At 39.9% G+C, this 17,454-nt stretch overlaps 1 protein-coding gene across 1 annotated transcript in view; it reads right to left on the bottom strand.

Moving 5' to 3' along the window:
• The window catches only part of TDP1 (tyrosyl-DNA phosphodiesterase 1), a 96,077-nt gene that overhangs the window by 49,517 nt on the left and 29,106 nt on the right, over positions 1–17,454 (bottom strand). Inside the window, 9 exon segments of the mRNA XM_017882295.1 lie at positions 7,780–7,887; positions 9,578–9,644; positions 11,792–11,840; positions 12,454–12,543; positions 12,545–12,594; positions 13,397–13,429; positions 14,830–14,833; positions 16,338–16,416; positions 16,897–17,064. Of these exon segments, the coding sequence (XP_017737784.1) occupies positions 7,780–7,887; positions 9,578–9,644; positions 11,792–11,840; positions 12,454–12,543; positions 12,545–12,594; positions 13,397–13,429; positions 14,830–14,833; positions 16,338–16,416; positions 16,897–17,064 (648 nt within the window).

The raw sequence follows: 17,454 nt of genomic DNA, 5'->3' as shown, positions 1-17,454 counted from the left end.
AAAAAAAATATTATATATATATATATATATATAAAATAATGTGCTTGGAACTGTGCCTGGAACCGCTGGTTAAGAACTACATGTTAGCTCTGAAAATTTAAAAACAACAACCTAAACCAAATTTGAAATAAAGCATCTAACTCATTTCATTTGATAGCAAAACTTGATCTTAACTCAATGGGCAACAAAAGTTGAACTAAGATGACATGAGGCTACCTGTGATCTTTGCTTCCAAAATGTTTTATTATAAAGTGTTGGTCCAGATACCACTAGGCATATTAACAGACAGTATAGGTACCATATTATCTTTCTAAAATCCAAATATTGAACTACATCTGGTACCAAGAATTTAGAATAAAGGACTGTGCACCTAAATTATCATTCCATTTTTTCTGTATAGCATGTACCACCATTTGCATATATAAACATACTTCTTTGCTTTTTGTATAATTCCCAGCACCAGAACATAAAGTCAAGATGTTTTATTGTTTATTGCATTCTTAGCACCTAGAAAAGTGTGTGGTCCACCGTGGGTGCTCAGAAGTTATGTGCTGGATAAAAATGGTTAAATCTGATACCCAAAACAGAATATATATATAACATTTTTCTTAGTAGAAGAAAGATTATTTCATGGAGAATGTGTGACCAGTTGCTCTTCAACCCAGGAGGGATGGCTTGAATCCAATTCATTTGCTTGGCAATGCAACACCTGGTAGGCATGAAAAGCCCACCTGATATGTATTTCTTGTATGTTCTTCAATGCCCAGGCATTGATCTGCTATATTCTCCTCAGGAAGTCACAAAGGATTATGGTGTCAACAATCAGTACTAACCCAAACTCCAAAACATACTATATGTACACCACACTTTTAAGTTCATCTCCAACAAACAATTCCACCTGAAGTCCCCACCATGATAAATGAATCTGCAATCAAATTCACCATCATCCCGCTGTGGGAGGCCAGTTCCATTCCCTGACTTCTATACTGATATCAGTGATAATCCCCATCTCCACACCCCAAACTCAGGAATCATCTTTGAGGGCCCGCCCATGTTCCATTATGCAGTCTAGGCAGTGCTTTCACAGTTACCACTTCCATCCTAGTCTTCATCAGCCTCCACATGTCAGGCACCTGGCTAGTCACCAGGGTATGCTGAACAAGACAGGCATGGACTTGGCCTCACAGAGTCTACAGGGGAAGCCAGAATTACACAAGCAACCACGGTGAATAGAGAAAGAACAATGACAATGCAGGAATCTAGGGCATTATGGAAGCCACCAGGCTCCAGAAGTGATGTTTTGGCTGAAAGACTGAAAATTAAGGTCTTATTGGGTAAACACCCACCTATGTAGAATAGTCAAAAGCATTACAAGTGCAATTAACTAATATGTATACAATGAATTCTTTGGTAAATCTCTTTCATGCAAATGTAAATTCTATGAGAACCTCATCTTAATTACTCTATTCTTGCCACAGTGGCCAATACATATTTGCTGAGTAATGGGTAGAACTGCCTCAACTCTGCTGTCTTATTCCTCATTGAGCGGAGGGAGGGGATAATGCCACCTCACAGCTCTTGTGGGGACTGAAAGAGACTACTATGTAGGTAAAGCACCAGAAGTGTCTGCCACATGGTGGCTACTTAATGCAGGTCAATTCTCTCCCCTGCCCCTTTCTTCTTACTCCCACAGGCCACCATGGTTGGCACCTCAAAACTTCATAGTTGCTGTGCAGATGAGAAGTCTGAGGCTCAGAGAGGTTAAGAAACTTGTCCACGGCAAGACTTGTTCAATAGTAGACATGACCATCTCATCTAGTACTGTCTGACAATGCTAAAGCTCATGCTTGAGAGACAAAATAGTGAGGTAGGAGCTGTGAGCTCCACTGGTGGCACATGGATCTAAGGATCTGGACAGGGAGGGACCAGCAGACGCTGAAAGAGGCTCCAGGAGGAGATGGGACCTGAACACAACTCTTAAAAGATGAGTAGCAACTGAAGAAACAGAGAAAAGGGATGAAAGGATCAGGAGAGGAAACTACATGGGCTGCTGGCTGGATGACTTCAGGGGCAAAGAAGGCTAGCGTGGCTTCTTCTCAAAGTTCCTATTGGGGATTAATGGGTAAGAATGGTGAAAATGGTGTGGCTGGGGCATGACTTCCAAACTGAGGAATCTGTACTTTAGCCTACAGGATGTGGGGAATTCTGAACATGGGACAATGAGGAAACTCTATGTTTCAGAAAGGTGAAGGGGCATGGGTAACCAGGATGAGTGGCCTGTGAAGGACACCCACGTGATGGCACAACAGATAGGAAACCCTTTCAGAAGTCCAGGTGGTAAGTTTCTGACCTGGTAATTGCAAGGACTGGTAGAGGAAACTTTTGAAACATTTCAAAGATGAATAGGCTTTGATAGCTATTTCCAAAGCATCCATGTGCCCACCTTAAGCAAGAATTGATCTCTTCCTATTATAATTATTTCTGTGTCTGGCTCCTCACATCAGAGACTGTGAGCATCTAAAAGGCACTATCTAGATCTTCTGTTTTATCCTGAGTGTCCGGCATCCACAGGAGGACCTCAGTAAATGTTTGCCCAACATTTGAAGGAACAGTGAAAGAGGACATTCAGGCTTTAAACCTGGTAATAAGAGACAGGTGCCACAAGGGCAAACAAGAATGTTGGGAAAAGAAATCTCCATCTACATACAATGAGTTCGGTTTGGGAACATTCTTTCTGACAGATTCAGAAAAGTGACAGACAAAATGTCCAAACCTAATCAAGGGAGCTGCTTACTGGGAGATGCCACTTATATTTGGAATCTACACTTTCCTTTGTTATGGAAGGGCTGAGAGAGTGGGCTCTATGTATCTACGTTGTTATTTATGTTTCTTAGAAATCCTGCAATCATATTGGAAAGCCCAATGTCCCTTTCCTCTTTTATACAACAATCAAAGTAAAGCCTGACACAATTTCTTTGGAATTAACTAGTCTTTGTAGAAAACAGGCACACTGGCCGGGCGCGGTGGCTCATGCCTGTAATCCCAGCACTTTGGGAGGCCGAGACGGGTGGATCATGAGGTCAGGAGATCGAGACCATCCTGGCTAACACTGTGAAACCCCGTCTCTACTAAAATACAAAAAATTAGCTGGGTGCAGTGGTGGGCACCTGTAGTCTCAGCTACATGGGAGGCTGAGGCAGGAGAATAGCGTGAACCCAGGGGCAGAGCTTGCAGTGAGTGGAGATCACACCACTGCACTCCAGCCTGGGTGTCAGAGCGAGACTCCGTCTCAAAAAANTCACAAAGGATTATGGTGTCAACAATCAGTACTAACCCAAACTCCAAAACATACTATATGTACACCACACTTTTAAGTTCATCTCCAACAAACAATTCCACCTGAAGTCCCCACCATGATAAATGAATCTGCAATCAAATTCACCATCATCCCGCTGTGGGAGGCCAGTTCCATTCCCTGACTTCTATACTGATATCAGTGATAATCCCCATCTCCACACCCCAAACTCAGGAATCATCTTTGAGGGCCCGCCCATGTTCCATTATGCAGTCTAGGCAGTGCTTTCACAGTTACCACTTCCATCCTAGTCTTCATCAGCCTCCACATGTCAGGCACCTGGCTAGTCACCAGGGTATGCTGAACAAGACAGGCATGGACTTGGCCTCACAGAGTCTACAGGGGAAGCCAGAATTACACAAGCAACCACGGTGAATAGAGAAAGAACAATGACAATGCAGGAATCTAGGGCATTATGGAAGCCACCAGGCTCCAGAAGTGATGTTTTGGCTGAAAGACTGAAAATTAAGGTCTTATTGGGTAAACACCCACCTATGTAGAATAGTCAAAAAGCATTACAAGTGCAATTAACTAATATGTATACAATGAATTCTTTGGTAAATCTCTTTCATGCAAATGTAAATTCTATGAGAACCTCATCTTAATTACTCTATTCTTGCCACAGTGGCCAATACATATTTGCTGAGTAATGGGTAGAACTGCCTCAACTCTGCTGTCTTATTCCTCATTGAGCGGAGGGAGGGGATAATGCCACCTCACAGCTCTTGTGGGGACTGAAAGAGACTACTATGTAGGTAAAGCACCAGAAGTGTCTGCCACATGGTGGCTACTTAATGCAGGTCAATTCTCTCCCCTGCCCCTTTCTTCTTACTCCCACAGGCCACCATGGTTGGCACCTCAAAACTTCATAGTTGCTGTGCAGATGAGAAGTCTGAGGCTCAGAGAGGTTAAGAAACTTGTCCACGGCAAGACTTGTTCAATAGTAGACATGACCATCTCATCTAGTACTGTCTGACAATGCTAAAGCTCATGCTTGAGAGACAAAATAGTGAGGTAGGAGCTGTGAGCTCCACTGGTGGCACATGGATCTAAGGATCTGGACAGGGAGGGACCAGCAGACGCTGAAAGAGGCTCCAGGAGGAGATGGGACCTGAACACAACTCTTAAAAGATGAGTAGCAACTGAAGAAACAGAGAAAAGGGATGAAAGGATCAGGAGAGGAAACTACATGGGCTGCTGGCTGGATGACTTCAGGGGCAAAGAAGGCTAGCGTGGCTTCTTCTCAAAGTTCCTATTGGGGATTAATGGGTAAGAATGGTGAAAATGGTGTGGCTGGGGCATGACTTCCAAACTGAGGAATCTGTACTTTAGCCTACAGGATGTGGGGAATTCTGAACATGGGACAATGAGGAAACTCTATGTTTCAGAAAGGTGAAGGGGCATGGGTAACCAGGATGAGTGGCCTGTGAAGGACACCCACGTGATGGCACAACAGATAGGAAACCCTTTCAGAAGTCCAGGTGGTAAGTTTCTGACCTGGTAATTGCAAGGACTGGTAGAGGAAACTTTTGAAACATTTCAAAGATGAATAGGCTTTGATAGCTATTTCCAAAGCATCCATGTGCCCACCTTAAGCAAGAATTGATCTCTTCCTATTATAATTATTTCTGTGTCTGGCTCCTCACATCAGAGACTGTGAGCATCTAAAAGGCACTATCTAGATCTTCTGTTTTATCCTGAGTGTCCGGCATCCACAGGAGGACCTCAGTAAATGTTTGCCCAACATTTGAAGGAACAGTGAAAGAGGACATTCAGGCTTTAAACCTGGTAATAAGAGACAGGTGCCACAAGGGCAAACAAGAATGTTGGGAAAAGAAATCTCCATCTACATACAATGAGTTCGGTTTGGGAACATTCTTTCTGACAGATTCAGAAAAAGTGACAGACAAAATGTCCAAACCTAATCAAGGGAGCTGCTTACTGGGAGATGCCACTTATATTTGGAATCTACACTTTCCTTTGTTATGGAAGGGCTGAGAGAGTGGGCTCTATGTATCTACGTTGTTATTTATGTTTCTTAGAAATCCTGCAATCATATTGGAAAGCCCAATGTCCCTTTCCTCTTTTATACAACAATCAAAGTAAAGCCTGACACAATTTCTTTGGAATTAACTAGTCTTTGTAGAAAACAGGCACACTGGCCGGGCGCGGTGGCTCATGCCTGTAATCCCAGCACTTTGGGAGGCCGAGACGGGTGGATCATGAGGTCAGGAGATCGAGACCATCCTGGCTAACACTGTGAAACCCCGTCTCTACTAAAAATACAAAAAATTAGCTGGGTGCAGTGGTGGGCACCTGTAGTCTCAGCTACATGGGAGGCTGAGGCAGGAGAATAGCGTGAACCCAGGGGGCAGAGCTTGCAGTGAGTGGAGATCACACCACTGCACTCCAGCCTGGGTGTCAGAGCGAGACTCCGTCTCAAAAAAAAAAAAAAAAAAAAAAAAAGAAAAGAAAACAGGCACACTAAACCTGTATGTGGATTAAGAGGGGCATCAGACAGTAGAGGAGAGGCGTGCTCCTGTCTGGGTTCCACCACTTATTACTGCATGATACTAGGCAGCTTATTAATCACTCTGTGCCTCCTGGTCCTCACAGAGCTGTTGTGAGAATTAAATAAGTAAATACACATGACTGCTCACCCAGAACAATCTGGCATATTGAAATTGCTGAATGAATGTTGTTGCTATTAATCTTTACACATTTAGGAAGTAGATATAGCTCTCAGTCCAGTTATCACAGAATAAAACTAGAAGCTACAAATCCATAATGACAAATTTCAAATTCTTACAATAAACTTCAAATAACTATAATAACTATAATTTGCTTAATTTAGTGACAGCCATTCGACATCAAGGCAGATATTCACAGTACAAAACTGACAAGATATTAAATGAGTAAACTGACAGTGGATGTTTTCTGACTTAACTTTAGAAAATAAATGCTAAAGGTATCTGAACCTGGGTTTCCTTTTACATAGCCTCATGGAATCACTCATCTGTTCCTTAAAAACCCCGTGTATTTTCCCACCTCCATGGCCTTTGTCTTCACTAGTTCCTTCTACTAATCTATCTGGGTTTTCTCTCAGGTTTACTTCTAGGCCTACTTACAACAGCACTTCTTTATTAGTTTAGCTGATTTCTCATTTGATCCTGCCTCTGCCCCAGCAAGGCAATACATTTCTAAGAGTGCTTACAATACAGTGCTTACACAGGTAAACACCTAGGATACAGGGTCACATGCATGGCAGGACTCATACTTCCTGGCTCTTTGTGTTCCCACAGTGAAGCACACACTACCATTGAACTGAACTACAAAAACTTTGCCTTTAGAAAAAGATTACTCACAGTGTTACTTTAATCTCCACTTCCCTTAATACCCTTGAAACAGAATCAATAATACACAATTTCTGTGAAGTACATCACCTTTTTATTACACTTTGAGGGAAAACAACACCCAAACAGACATTAAATTAAACTTTTCCAATAAAGTAGAAAGAGACTCAAGATTGCAACACCAAGTCCTACTAAATCTCCAAGCTGCTGGTTTGCCCTATGGATTTTGGACTTGCCAGCCCCCACAATTGCATGAGCCAATTCCTTAAAATAAATCTTTCTCTTTCTCCAAGAAGATGTAAGTGGCTCTTTTGTTTAAAACTTTGTTCATGAGTGCTGTTCCTCTCTTAAAGAAATAATTCTACTCTGTGATACTTTAATTAGTTGCTATTGACATTAATTATGTTACTGAATCATGAAGAGATGCCTAATCGTTCGGTTCAGCCTGGGAGTCAGGAACTAAAGTTCTAGTTTTCAAAGGGCATGGCAATTTATCTTCCTATAAAATAGACACAAAATGCCAACAGGTAGGTGGTTTCCTATAGGGGTGATGAAAATATTCTAAATTTAGATTATGGCAATGGTTACATAATTCTGTGATATACTAAACCATTAAACAGTAGAGACTAAATGGGCAGATTTTATGGTATGTGAATTACATCTTAAAGATGTTTTAGAAAAGGACACATCAGAGATTTGAATGCCTCGGGTTTTAATTACCTAAGGAGAAACTAAGAAAAAATATTAATTTTAACATTTCATTATTATTCTGTACTTACCCCAAATGTCAATTTGCATAACCCCTATTGAGGTATTAAATAATAGAAGTAAATGTTAACTTTATGCAAATCTTACAAATATCCAGACTTATAAGCAAAAGCAGGTGACGATCATATACTTTACAAAGGGATTAGTCATGGGATGCCTTTAAATAAGGCTCATGTAACATAAACATACTGAAAACTAATGACAACTCGCTAATCACTTTTTAGAAACCCATTCAACATTCAGAGCAAGAATTATGAACACATTAAAAAGATTTCTCCCATCAGGAATGTAAGGACTGTTTACCTTGTGACAAGGAACCAAGCAATTTTACTGAAGTCTGGAGAAGGCCTCATATATGTCTTAATATGTGGCATGGCATTGCTGCGGCCAGAAGTCTCAGCTGACCATTTGCTAGTGACAGAAAAGACACAAGTCACTAATTACAAAATTAAACAAACTGATCTTAATCCTAATATTAGGAAACTGCATGAAAAGAAAAAGCCTATTATCTAAAAATCAACAGTGGCTACATGACTCTGTGACCTGTGATATTTTATGCAACTGCGTTCAAATAATGCATGCCCATTTTAGAATTACAAACTTCCCACTTCTCACAAGAACTGTAACCTTTCAGCATATAGCCTTTCCATTTTTGCCATGAACATGCATACACGCATACATATTATTTCTGTTTTTTTTTTTTTAATTTTTAGAGACGGAGTCTCGCTCTGTTGCCCAGGCTGGAGTGCAGTGGCGCAATCTCGGCTCACTGCAAGCTCCGCCTCCCAGGTTCGTGCCATTTTCCTGCCTCAGCCTCCCGAGTAGCTGGGACTACAGGTGCCCGCCACCATGCCCAGCTTATTTTTTGTATTTTTAATGGAGACGGGGTTTCACCATGTTGGCCAGTATGGTCTCGATCTCCTGACCTCGTGATCTGCCCGCCTCGGCCTCCCAAAGTGCTGGGATTACAGGTGTGAGCTACTGCACCTGGCCCTTCTGTTGTGCTTTTAACAGCATGTGTGCATATGTCTACTGCCTGAACTGTGAGCTCCTTAAAGGGAAGAATTATGCTCCCATGGAGTGTTATGATAGAGGCTCAGCAAAAGCTTGTTGAATGAAACAAAATACAAAAAAGACAAAATACAAACAGTATATGAAAAAAATGAATGCTGAAAAGCAAGGGCAGAAACACTTTAGTCAAATGCTGACATTCACAAATCTGAGTTTGGTTTCTAAGTTTCCAATACTGTAGACTATGGTTCTGTGGGAACCTATATAATGAAGCAACAATCCTTACTTATAGGAGGATGGTCCCTGCAGATTAACAGATCGTCTGTGAAAACAATCAGGCTTAGGTAGGTACCATCACTGTCTTCATTCACGTGAATTTAATAATATAATACTGAAAGGAGTTCAATATAAAGAAGTGTCCTCTGTAAGGAAAAACCTCTCAAGAAAGCATTAAAGAAAAGCTCCAGGATAACACACTGAATTACAGCTGAAAGCTATAATTCAAAGTAATTCTACTTTCATTTCTGGCTAACCAGCACAGCAAACACCTGTTGAGACAAGCACGAAACAGACTGGCCTTGCATATGCAGGCTGTGCAACTGCTGTGGCTGGAGAAGGATAAAGCACATTCCCTTCACTTGCCCACTCAGCATTTACTGAACTCTGACAACATGCCAGATACCATCCTGTATCCTCAGGAAACAGCAGCATAGAATCTGCCCTCACCAAGCTTGCAGCTGCACATATGATGGTACAGACAGAATAATGATACTTTATATTTTGGAAAAATGAACTAAAATACTGCTTATGTAAATTCTAAACTACCCAGCATGATCTTTTATTTATCTTTCTTGGCATGCCAATATTTAAATAGAAACCTTACAGCAATAAATTTTCCTCTTTGGTATTAAGAACCTATTCCAAAAAAAATTCAAAACCTTGTTTTAAATTATTTCTATCACTAACATATGTAGATGAAAGAATATAGCTATATTACATAAAGTTCCTTTTTAAAAAAAACAAACCAGTGACATAAATAACATTCTAATTCCTAAAGAAGCAATAGCAGCAGTCTAAACCAATTACTTACTGAAAATAGGAATGCAGCCAATTCTGTTTTTCAGCTGTCTGGATGCTATAGGGAAGAGAGCCCCCAGCTTTTAAAAGAAAATAAAACAATAAAATTATGAAATATAATTTGAGGATCCCTCATTAAGAGGAAAATCTATAATAAAAGCAAGAAGGTAACAGGAAAAAAACTACTTCTATTACTTCATCTTATAGAACAGTTATTTGAAAAAATATGTCTATACTTGCATTAGATATGTTCTCTTAATGAGGTTTCCTTCCTTCAGTATTAACTTTATACAGATCTTATAAACATCCAGACTTATAAGCAAAAGTAAGTGATGATCATATACTTTATGAAGTATAGTCATGGGATGCCTTTAAATAAGGCTCATATAACACAAACATAGTGAAAACTAATGACAACTTGCTAATCACTTTTTAGAAACCCATTCAACATTCAGAGCAGGAATTATGAACACATTAAAAAGATTTCTCCCATCAGGAATGTAAGGACTATTTACAATTCTTCTCCTGTTACAATTCTTCTCCTGTGTCGAGAATAAAAGTAAATTACCTCATTGAGGATGAGAACTCACCAAGTGGAACACAGCTTTTTCCTGCAAAAGCTTCAACTGCAAATAACTAAAACCATTCAGTTTCAAAGCCAGTTATAAAACAGCTTTGTTAAAATACCACGTTTTCCCCATTAAAAGTACACTTTGAAAAGAAAATATTATAATTGAATTACTTGGTGATGGTAATTTAACATCTATCTATAACTGTATAGATCTGAAGTGTTAGAATCCTGGCCCATCCTACTCTCCTTATGCAAATAAGACACAGCTGGACAGCCTCTGTTTTTGCCCAAGACCGTGACACTTGGGGAGGAAATCTAGGACGAGATGTCAGTGCTCCTTCTACTTCACCTTTACACACTATTTCCAAACAGACTTTGTACTGGCTGAACAGATTCTGACAAACAGAAAAGAATGGCTAAAAAACAAAACATTCAGTAAACAGTTCAGTTTGAAAAAAGGAATTCTAAAAGCCTTATTCTTGCAAAGAGAATACGAAAGTTCCAAGTGGAAATACAATTCGAAGTCAATGCTTGCTCATTTTTGAAACGAAGAAAACTCCACAGTGGATTCATCAGTGACTTTCCAAACACATGCTGGAACTTCTCCACACTGATCTATACCCAAAGAGATCTATATCCAAACATCTCTGACATATCAAATAGGGCATGTCCTGTCTTCAACTTCAAATAACTAAAAACATTCAGTTTCAAAGCCAGTTATAAAACAGCTCTGTTAAAAATACCATGTTGTTCCCCATTAAACATACACTTTGAATGAATCGAGCCTATTAGAGGCGCAAAAGAGGACTGAAGAAAACCACCACTGTATCCCTGGGTCTCAGTGAAGTAATTTTGGTTTTCCATTAAAAGCAAAAAAATGGGCAAATACACTCCAAACTCTAGTGAGATTTTTCTGGCAGATTTTTCTTATTGAGCCTGATAAGCAATAAATGGACTAATTCAGCACATTCTGCTCTAGCCATCAGCAAATGCCAATGCCAATTAGACTTTGCTTTTTCCAGAGACAGCCACTATTTGGGTTTTCGGTTAACACCTCCTGATTACACTAAGTAGGGGGCTGCTGAATTCCAAATAAAGGTTTAGTGCCTGGTATGAGTATAGGGGAAATGGACAAGGTTGATGGATGCCTACAAAAAATCTTAGGCATTTGCAGATGAAGCCCTTGACACAATAGACACATCAACAGTGTTACACCAAAGGCAAAATTTTAAAAATTCCAGACCTTAAATATATCTGTATCAGGCATTTAAAAGGACCACATGGTACCTCAAACACAGGAAGGGAGGATGTGGAAAGAGATGAGAGGAAGTTATGCTGGATAAGCTCTGAAAAGGCACTGAAGAGTAAGGGGAAGTTGATTTTATTTGGCTGTCTTGTCTGGACAACTAACCTGCTGGTTACCTTACCAGTAAAAATGAAAACCATTGTGCAGAGGGTTTCTGTGAGGATTAATAACACACCCAAACTGAGGGGTATCATCTGCAGAACGCAGAGCTTGATATTGCCTATTTTCATGATCCTTATACAGTTAAGTGAAAACCATCTCCAAATTTCTAACCAATACTGGTAAAATTTTACCAGGACATTCATGAAATATACATAAAACACAGCTGACACAGTCTCCCCAAGAATTACCAGGATATCCTTCTAAACTGGTCCGCACATTTTCCACAGAAGGATAGATCTAAAATAAGAGAAAAACAATAAAACTCAGAATGTACCATGTTGAAGACAAAGAATGATAATCAGCTTTTAAAAAAATGAAAATCTGTTAAAAATACTTTTAAATTAGAAAATATACTTTAAATTTTTAAAAGCTCTCATCTTACAAAAAATGAATTAGTAATTAAACAACAAGAGCCATATTTGATGTAAAATTATACTTCAATTTGAATATTTTTTCCTTTGAAATTCAAGTTAACATTGAATGGAAAATTAACTATTAATTCACAGGTCTCTAAATAATTAAAATGCCCCTAATTCTGCTGGCTATGCTACATCAAATATTTTCTTCCTTGGTGGAGCAACCTGAAAGAAAGGATAGAAAAATCACAGGCCAGTCTGTGTTTGCAATGGAGCTCCTGAACAAATCAGCAAGCTATTAGCACTGGATATTAAGGCAACTTGATTACAAATGACGATGCTAATGTACCCCGCTCCCTCCCACGCCAAAAAAAAAAAAAAAAAAAAAAAATAACAGATAAACATTCTCTCCTTACAAAAGAGGACCAATTTTCAATTCTTTCTCCTGTGTGGAGAATAAAAGTAAATGCCTCAAATGCGGAATGAGCACTCACCACGTAAGGGACACAGCATCTTCCTGGTCTGCTTTCCTTCCCCAGTGTCAGCATGCTCTCTTTAAACTCAGAACATAACCCTTTGCATTCGATCAGCTCCCAAGGGGCAAGCTGAAAACTGACCCCAACAGGGCCAGGACTCTGCGTTAGCGTATGGCATGAGGCATGTCTTTCATAAGCTGGGAAGAATATAAATGAATGTTAACGTGACTCAAATAATCTTACAGAAAGCGTGTAATACCTGAAAACAGTTTTCTTCTCTGGAAATGCCTAATTAAACGAGAAAAGCTGAAAAGCTAATGATCTAATTTCAGTGCCCACACATCACATTTTTTCTTCTTTGGACATTTTTTTAAATACTACAACACATATTTTAATGGGAGTAGATGGCGAAGTTCTGCTTTCCAATTCTTTGATTTGTGCTAAAAGCAAAAACAGAATTACAAAGTTTAAAACGCCATTTCAGTAGAATTTCAAGCATACACCACAACTTGTCTATGAATTAGATTGTTTTACTTGAAATCACACATTGGTTTAATGCCACCTTTGATACTATGAAATAATGTATTTGGTCTTCGCATCCCTGTTTCCTGGCATGCAAACTACTAAAATCCTTGGGTTTCCAATGTGATGTTCTTTCTGTATGTTAATTGAGACTGAGGCAGGCAGACCCTAGGCTAACTCAGGATGGGGCTTGGTCAGATCAACCAAGGCATGATTAGAAGACTGGCGACTTTTGGAACAACACCCCCCCCCCACCCGCGTCCCCCCGGCCGCCTCCATGGGATAGGAGGGGCTAAGGTTGAGCTGATCACCAAGGATGGCAGTGTGTAATCACTCCATGCCTATGTAACTGAAGCCTCCATTAAAACCCAAAAGGCCAGGGTTTAGGGAGCTTTCTGACAGCTGAACTCCTGCAGGCTGCTGGACAGTGGTGGTGCACCCAGAGAGGGCATGAAAGCTCTGTGCCCCTTCCCTATACCTTGCTCTATGCATCTCTTCATCTGTATCCTTTATAATAAGCCAGTAAACATTATGTGTTTCCCCGAGTTCAGTGAGCTGCTCTAGCAAATTAATCAAACTCAAAGAGAGGGTCACGGGAACCTCAACTTGAAGCTGGTCAGTCAGAAGTTCTGGAGGCCCAGACTTGCAACTGGTGTCCAAGGGAGAGGGACAGTCTTGTGGGATGGAGTCCTTAATCTATGGGATCTGAGGCTACCCCCATATTTCTTTAAAAAAAAAAAAAGTATTTTTTCAATTATTTTTCCCTACTTTTCTTTTTTCTCTGCTGCCCCCAACTCCTTCTCCACTTCCTACTTAGCCCTTTAGAAATGCAATTACAACCTTTTACTTTTCCTTTAGCAGCCACTCCCTACAGGGCAAGTTCATCTAACTTTGTGCTTAGAAGCTCCAGAGCAGAACTTTTTCCCACCAGGAGACTGCCTTGAGGGACAGCAGTAAATTTACAACCCAAAGTATGCCCACTAAAAAACTCTCCCACCTGGAGAGTTTCGGCCATCTTTACAACCTAGTTCTGCCCAGGAAGAGACCAAATGGACTACCTGGTAGAGAAGGCAGAAAGTAAGGAACTATCCACCTGCTTGTTTCCTCCTCTGCGTGCCATTCATGCTATGCCCCCTTTTAAAAGTGTCCACTTTCTGCGCCAAGAGCAAAGCAGTACCCTTAAGACAGGAAGCCTGTACTTATTCCTCTAAGTCAGCTTTGGAATAAAAAGTCACTTTCTTTATACTATCACTTTCTTTAAAGTGACTTTCTTTATACATCTCCAGGAAGACAGCATAAGAATTGAAGTGAACTAGAGGACACCCAGCTGCTGTCCCCTGCTTAGTGTATGAGGAAAACCCCACACATATTTGGTCACAGTTTTCTGTGTTGACTGTTGTAGTGTGACAGCAGAGTAAACAAAGTGAGTTTTTTGCTACCGACATTTAAACCATACCTAGAAGGATTACATGTTTTGACTCCTATCATTTGAAAGAGGTTTAACATTCATAGTTTAACACTTGAGCTCCAGGCAGCTGTGATGGTCTAAACATAAAAGAGAACATTTACATACACATACCAGCTAAAACACTGCAGAAGACTGATCTGCATTTCCTGCTTTGATAATTATGCAAAGCTGCAGAAACAATTCAGAAAATATTTGGAAACCTTATCCACTTAAATATGTGCTGAATGCCTACCTAGAGGGCTGGAGAGAGCAGAAAAATAAACTGTAGCTCATATTCTGACTGATGTTTTGTTTAATATGTATTATTTTCCTTAACACAGCTTAGGCATTAATACTTACACATACACTTCCCAAAAAGCCCAAAGTTTCCATGTCCACCTTGGGTACAGCATGGTGTAGGGAACAGAGCTGAACCGACAACTTACAACACCCAGTTTTTATTGCAGTGCTCGGCCCCTGAAGGGCCACCCTATCCTGGACAAGTCTCGGGGCTTAGATTTACACTTCAGTGGAAACAGGCACCTAATCACTAGCCTGCCTTCCTGGAAGAAAGCTGTGGCGCAACATAAGCAACTGTGTGTAAAAAGTGGTTTGAAAACTCTTTAACATATAGTTGAACTTTCAGTATCAGATGGTGATCACACACAATACGTACTATTATCTAGCCTATCTAAACCATTAGACATTAGTCCACAAACAACCGTGTATGTGCACTGAAGACTTACCATGTACTCTGTACTGTTTTACATTCATCATTTCATTTAACCCTCACAATCACCGGAGGGAAGTACTATTATTATGTCCACTTCATAGATGACAAGCGATGTATGTTAAGGAACAAGTCAAGGTCACATGACTTGTAGATAACAAAGCAGGGTTTGACCCAGCTATGGATATCTGCCTCCAAGGTTGGGCACAGGCCAATGTGCTCAACTTCCTTTCTAGGCCAAGACATAAAAGATGTCTTCACAAGATCCTGCCTGCTTTAAGCTGTGATCTCATTTCACAAAAGGAAATTAAAAAGTTTCATTAACCAAGGGAAAATTCTTACATTTTAAATAGTTTACAGAATAAGAGGTTAAGGCCTTAAAGAAAGCCATTTTAGAGAATTTATTTATTTTTTTTGAGATGGAGTCTCACTCTGTCACCCAGGCTGGAGTGCAATAGCCGGTCTCAGCTCACTGCAATCTCCGCCTCCGGGGTTCAAGTGATTCTCTTGCCTCAGCCTCCCGAGTAGCTGGGATTACAGGTGCTCACCACCATGCCCGGCTAATTTTTGTATTTTTAGTGGAGACGAGGTTTCACCACGTTGGCCAGGCTGGTCTCAAACTCCTGACCTCGTGATCTGCCCATCTCAGCCTCCCAAAATGCTGGGATTACAGGCATGAGCCACCACGCCCGGCCAGGGAATTTATTAAGGTCAGTAAACTACCTAAAAAGAGATGAAAAAAACTTTAATCCTCAACTTACTTTATTTTATGACCTTTCTTTGGGCATTTTCATATCAGCAGCAAGTATTATTTTTGTAATTAGTTTTCTTAAGGGCACTGGTTTTATAATCAAAATATAGCTCAGTTGTAGTCTTTACTCAACATTTTCTGTTTGTTGAATTTATATCTTAAAACTTGATATGCTGAATAATCAAAAGCTATAATATGTGTGTGAATAGGAAACCTCTATCTTTATTACAAATAAAAACGAGTATATTTATGCCATTAACAGCCTATGGCTATGAGGCAAAACACATTAAAAAGCAGTAATTACTAAGAACTATAATTATCAATTTATCAAGTACCTATTTGCCCAGAATTGTGCAGAAATATTGTGAAGCTGCATCAAAATATAAAATTATTTTAAGAGAGAATATACATTAAATTTTAAAAAAATGTTAAAATAGTAAAAGTTCTGTTACCTTCCTAAGTCTAAAATGTCCCCAGTTATCTTTTTGACTTCCTTGAAAGCGTCCTGGGGTTGAACCAATAAGATAAACACTAAAAGACATAAAACCACAAGTTATAAAACATAGTGATGTGCTTTGGGCACCGAAAAAAAAAAAAAAAAAAAAAAAAAAACACATAAAACAAAAAAAATAAAAAAAAAAAGACAAAATACACATGAAAACTAATATAATCAATAAATGATCCAAGAGCCAACCCATTTTCTTGAATTGACTCTCAAATTCATTTTTCAAGCAAATCAACTAATGATGGAACACCTACAAGATGTAAAGTACCAAAGAACTCAATAATTGTGAGAGTACCCCAGTGAGAGGCTAAGGTAAACATGAAGATTCACTGGCTGTCACTTTCATGCCTGAGAACCACGAGATACAGATGTGATAGAATCTGTTCATCCCCTCATCATGTTCTGAAGCTTGGCTAGATTTCACCCCACCTCTTTCCAGGTCCCTGCATTCCAGACCTCATGAGGCTCGCAAGGTATGAACCCCAAATTGATAAGCTGGCACATACTTCGTTTCAGAGAGATCGTGCTCGTGGATGGTATCTATCCACTCCTTGAGAGAAGGGGCATTATAAGCCATCAAGTAACTGATGAGATCAGCTTTAAAATGTGTTCTTGACTCTCCAGATTTGTGGGTTCCATCAACAATTCGTGGGTATAAGGGGCTCAACCATATTCTGGAATTAAAAAAAGAACCTTTAACAGTCAGGCAAACAACTGATGACAATGATCTCTGTATCGATTATGCCTTCATTCTAAGAAAGAGGTGAATTCTCGGTGTCTCCACATGGTAAGTAATTTTAGGAAACATGAAACATAAATGTGAGCACACCACTCCAATGGTTTCCCATCACATTGAGAATTATTCCTGGATGCCTTGCCATGAATTGAAGATTCAGTAAGACCTGGGCTCTGCTCACTTCTTCCAACCCACATCCTTCCATGCTCCCTCTCACTCGCCAAACCTTCCTTATTCCTCCTATTACCTCTGCACCTATATATTGCTTTCTAAGACTTGATGGTAAGAGTTAAGAATTCTACTCTTAACAGTTAGAGCAAATTCATGC

Source organism: Rhinopithecus bieti, unplaced genomic scaffold, assembly GCF_001698545.2.
Source record: "Rhinopithecus bieti isolate Rb0 unplaced genomic scaffold, ASM169854v2 scaffold_12086, whole genome shotgun sequence".
NCBI classification, from domain to species: Eukaryota; Metazoa; Chordata; class Mammalia; order Primates; family Cercopithecidae; genus Rhinopithecus; species Rhinopithecus bieti.
This window is presented reverse-complemented; position numbering and strand designations above follow the sequence as displayed.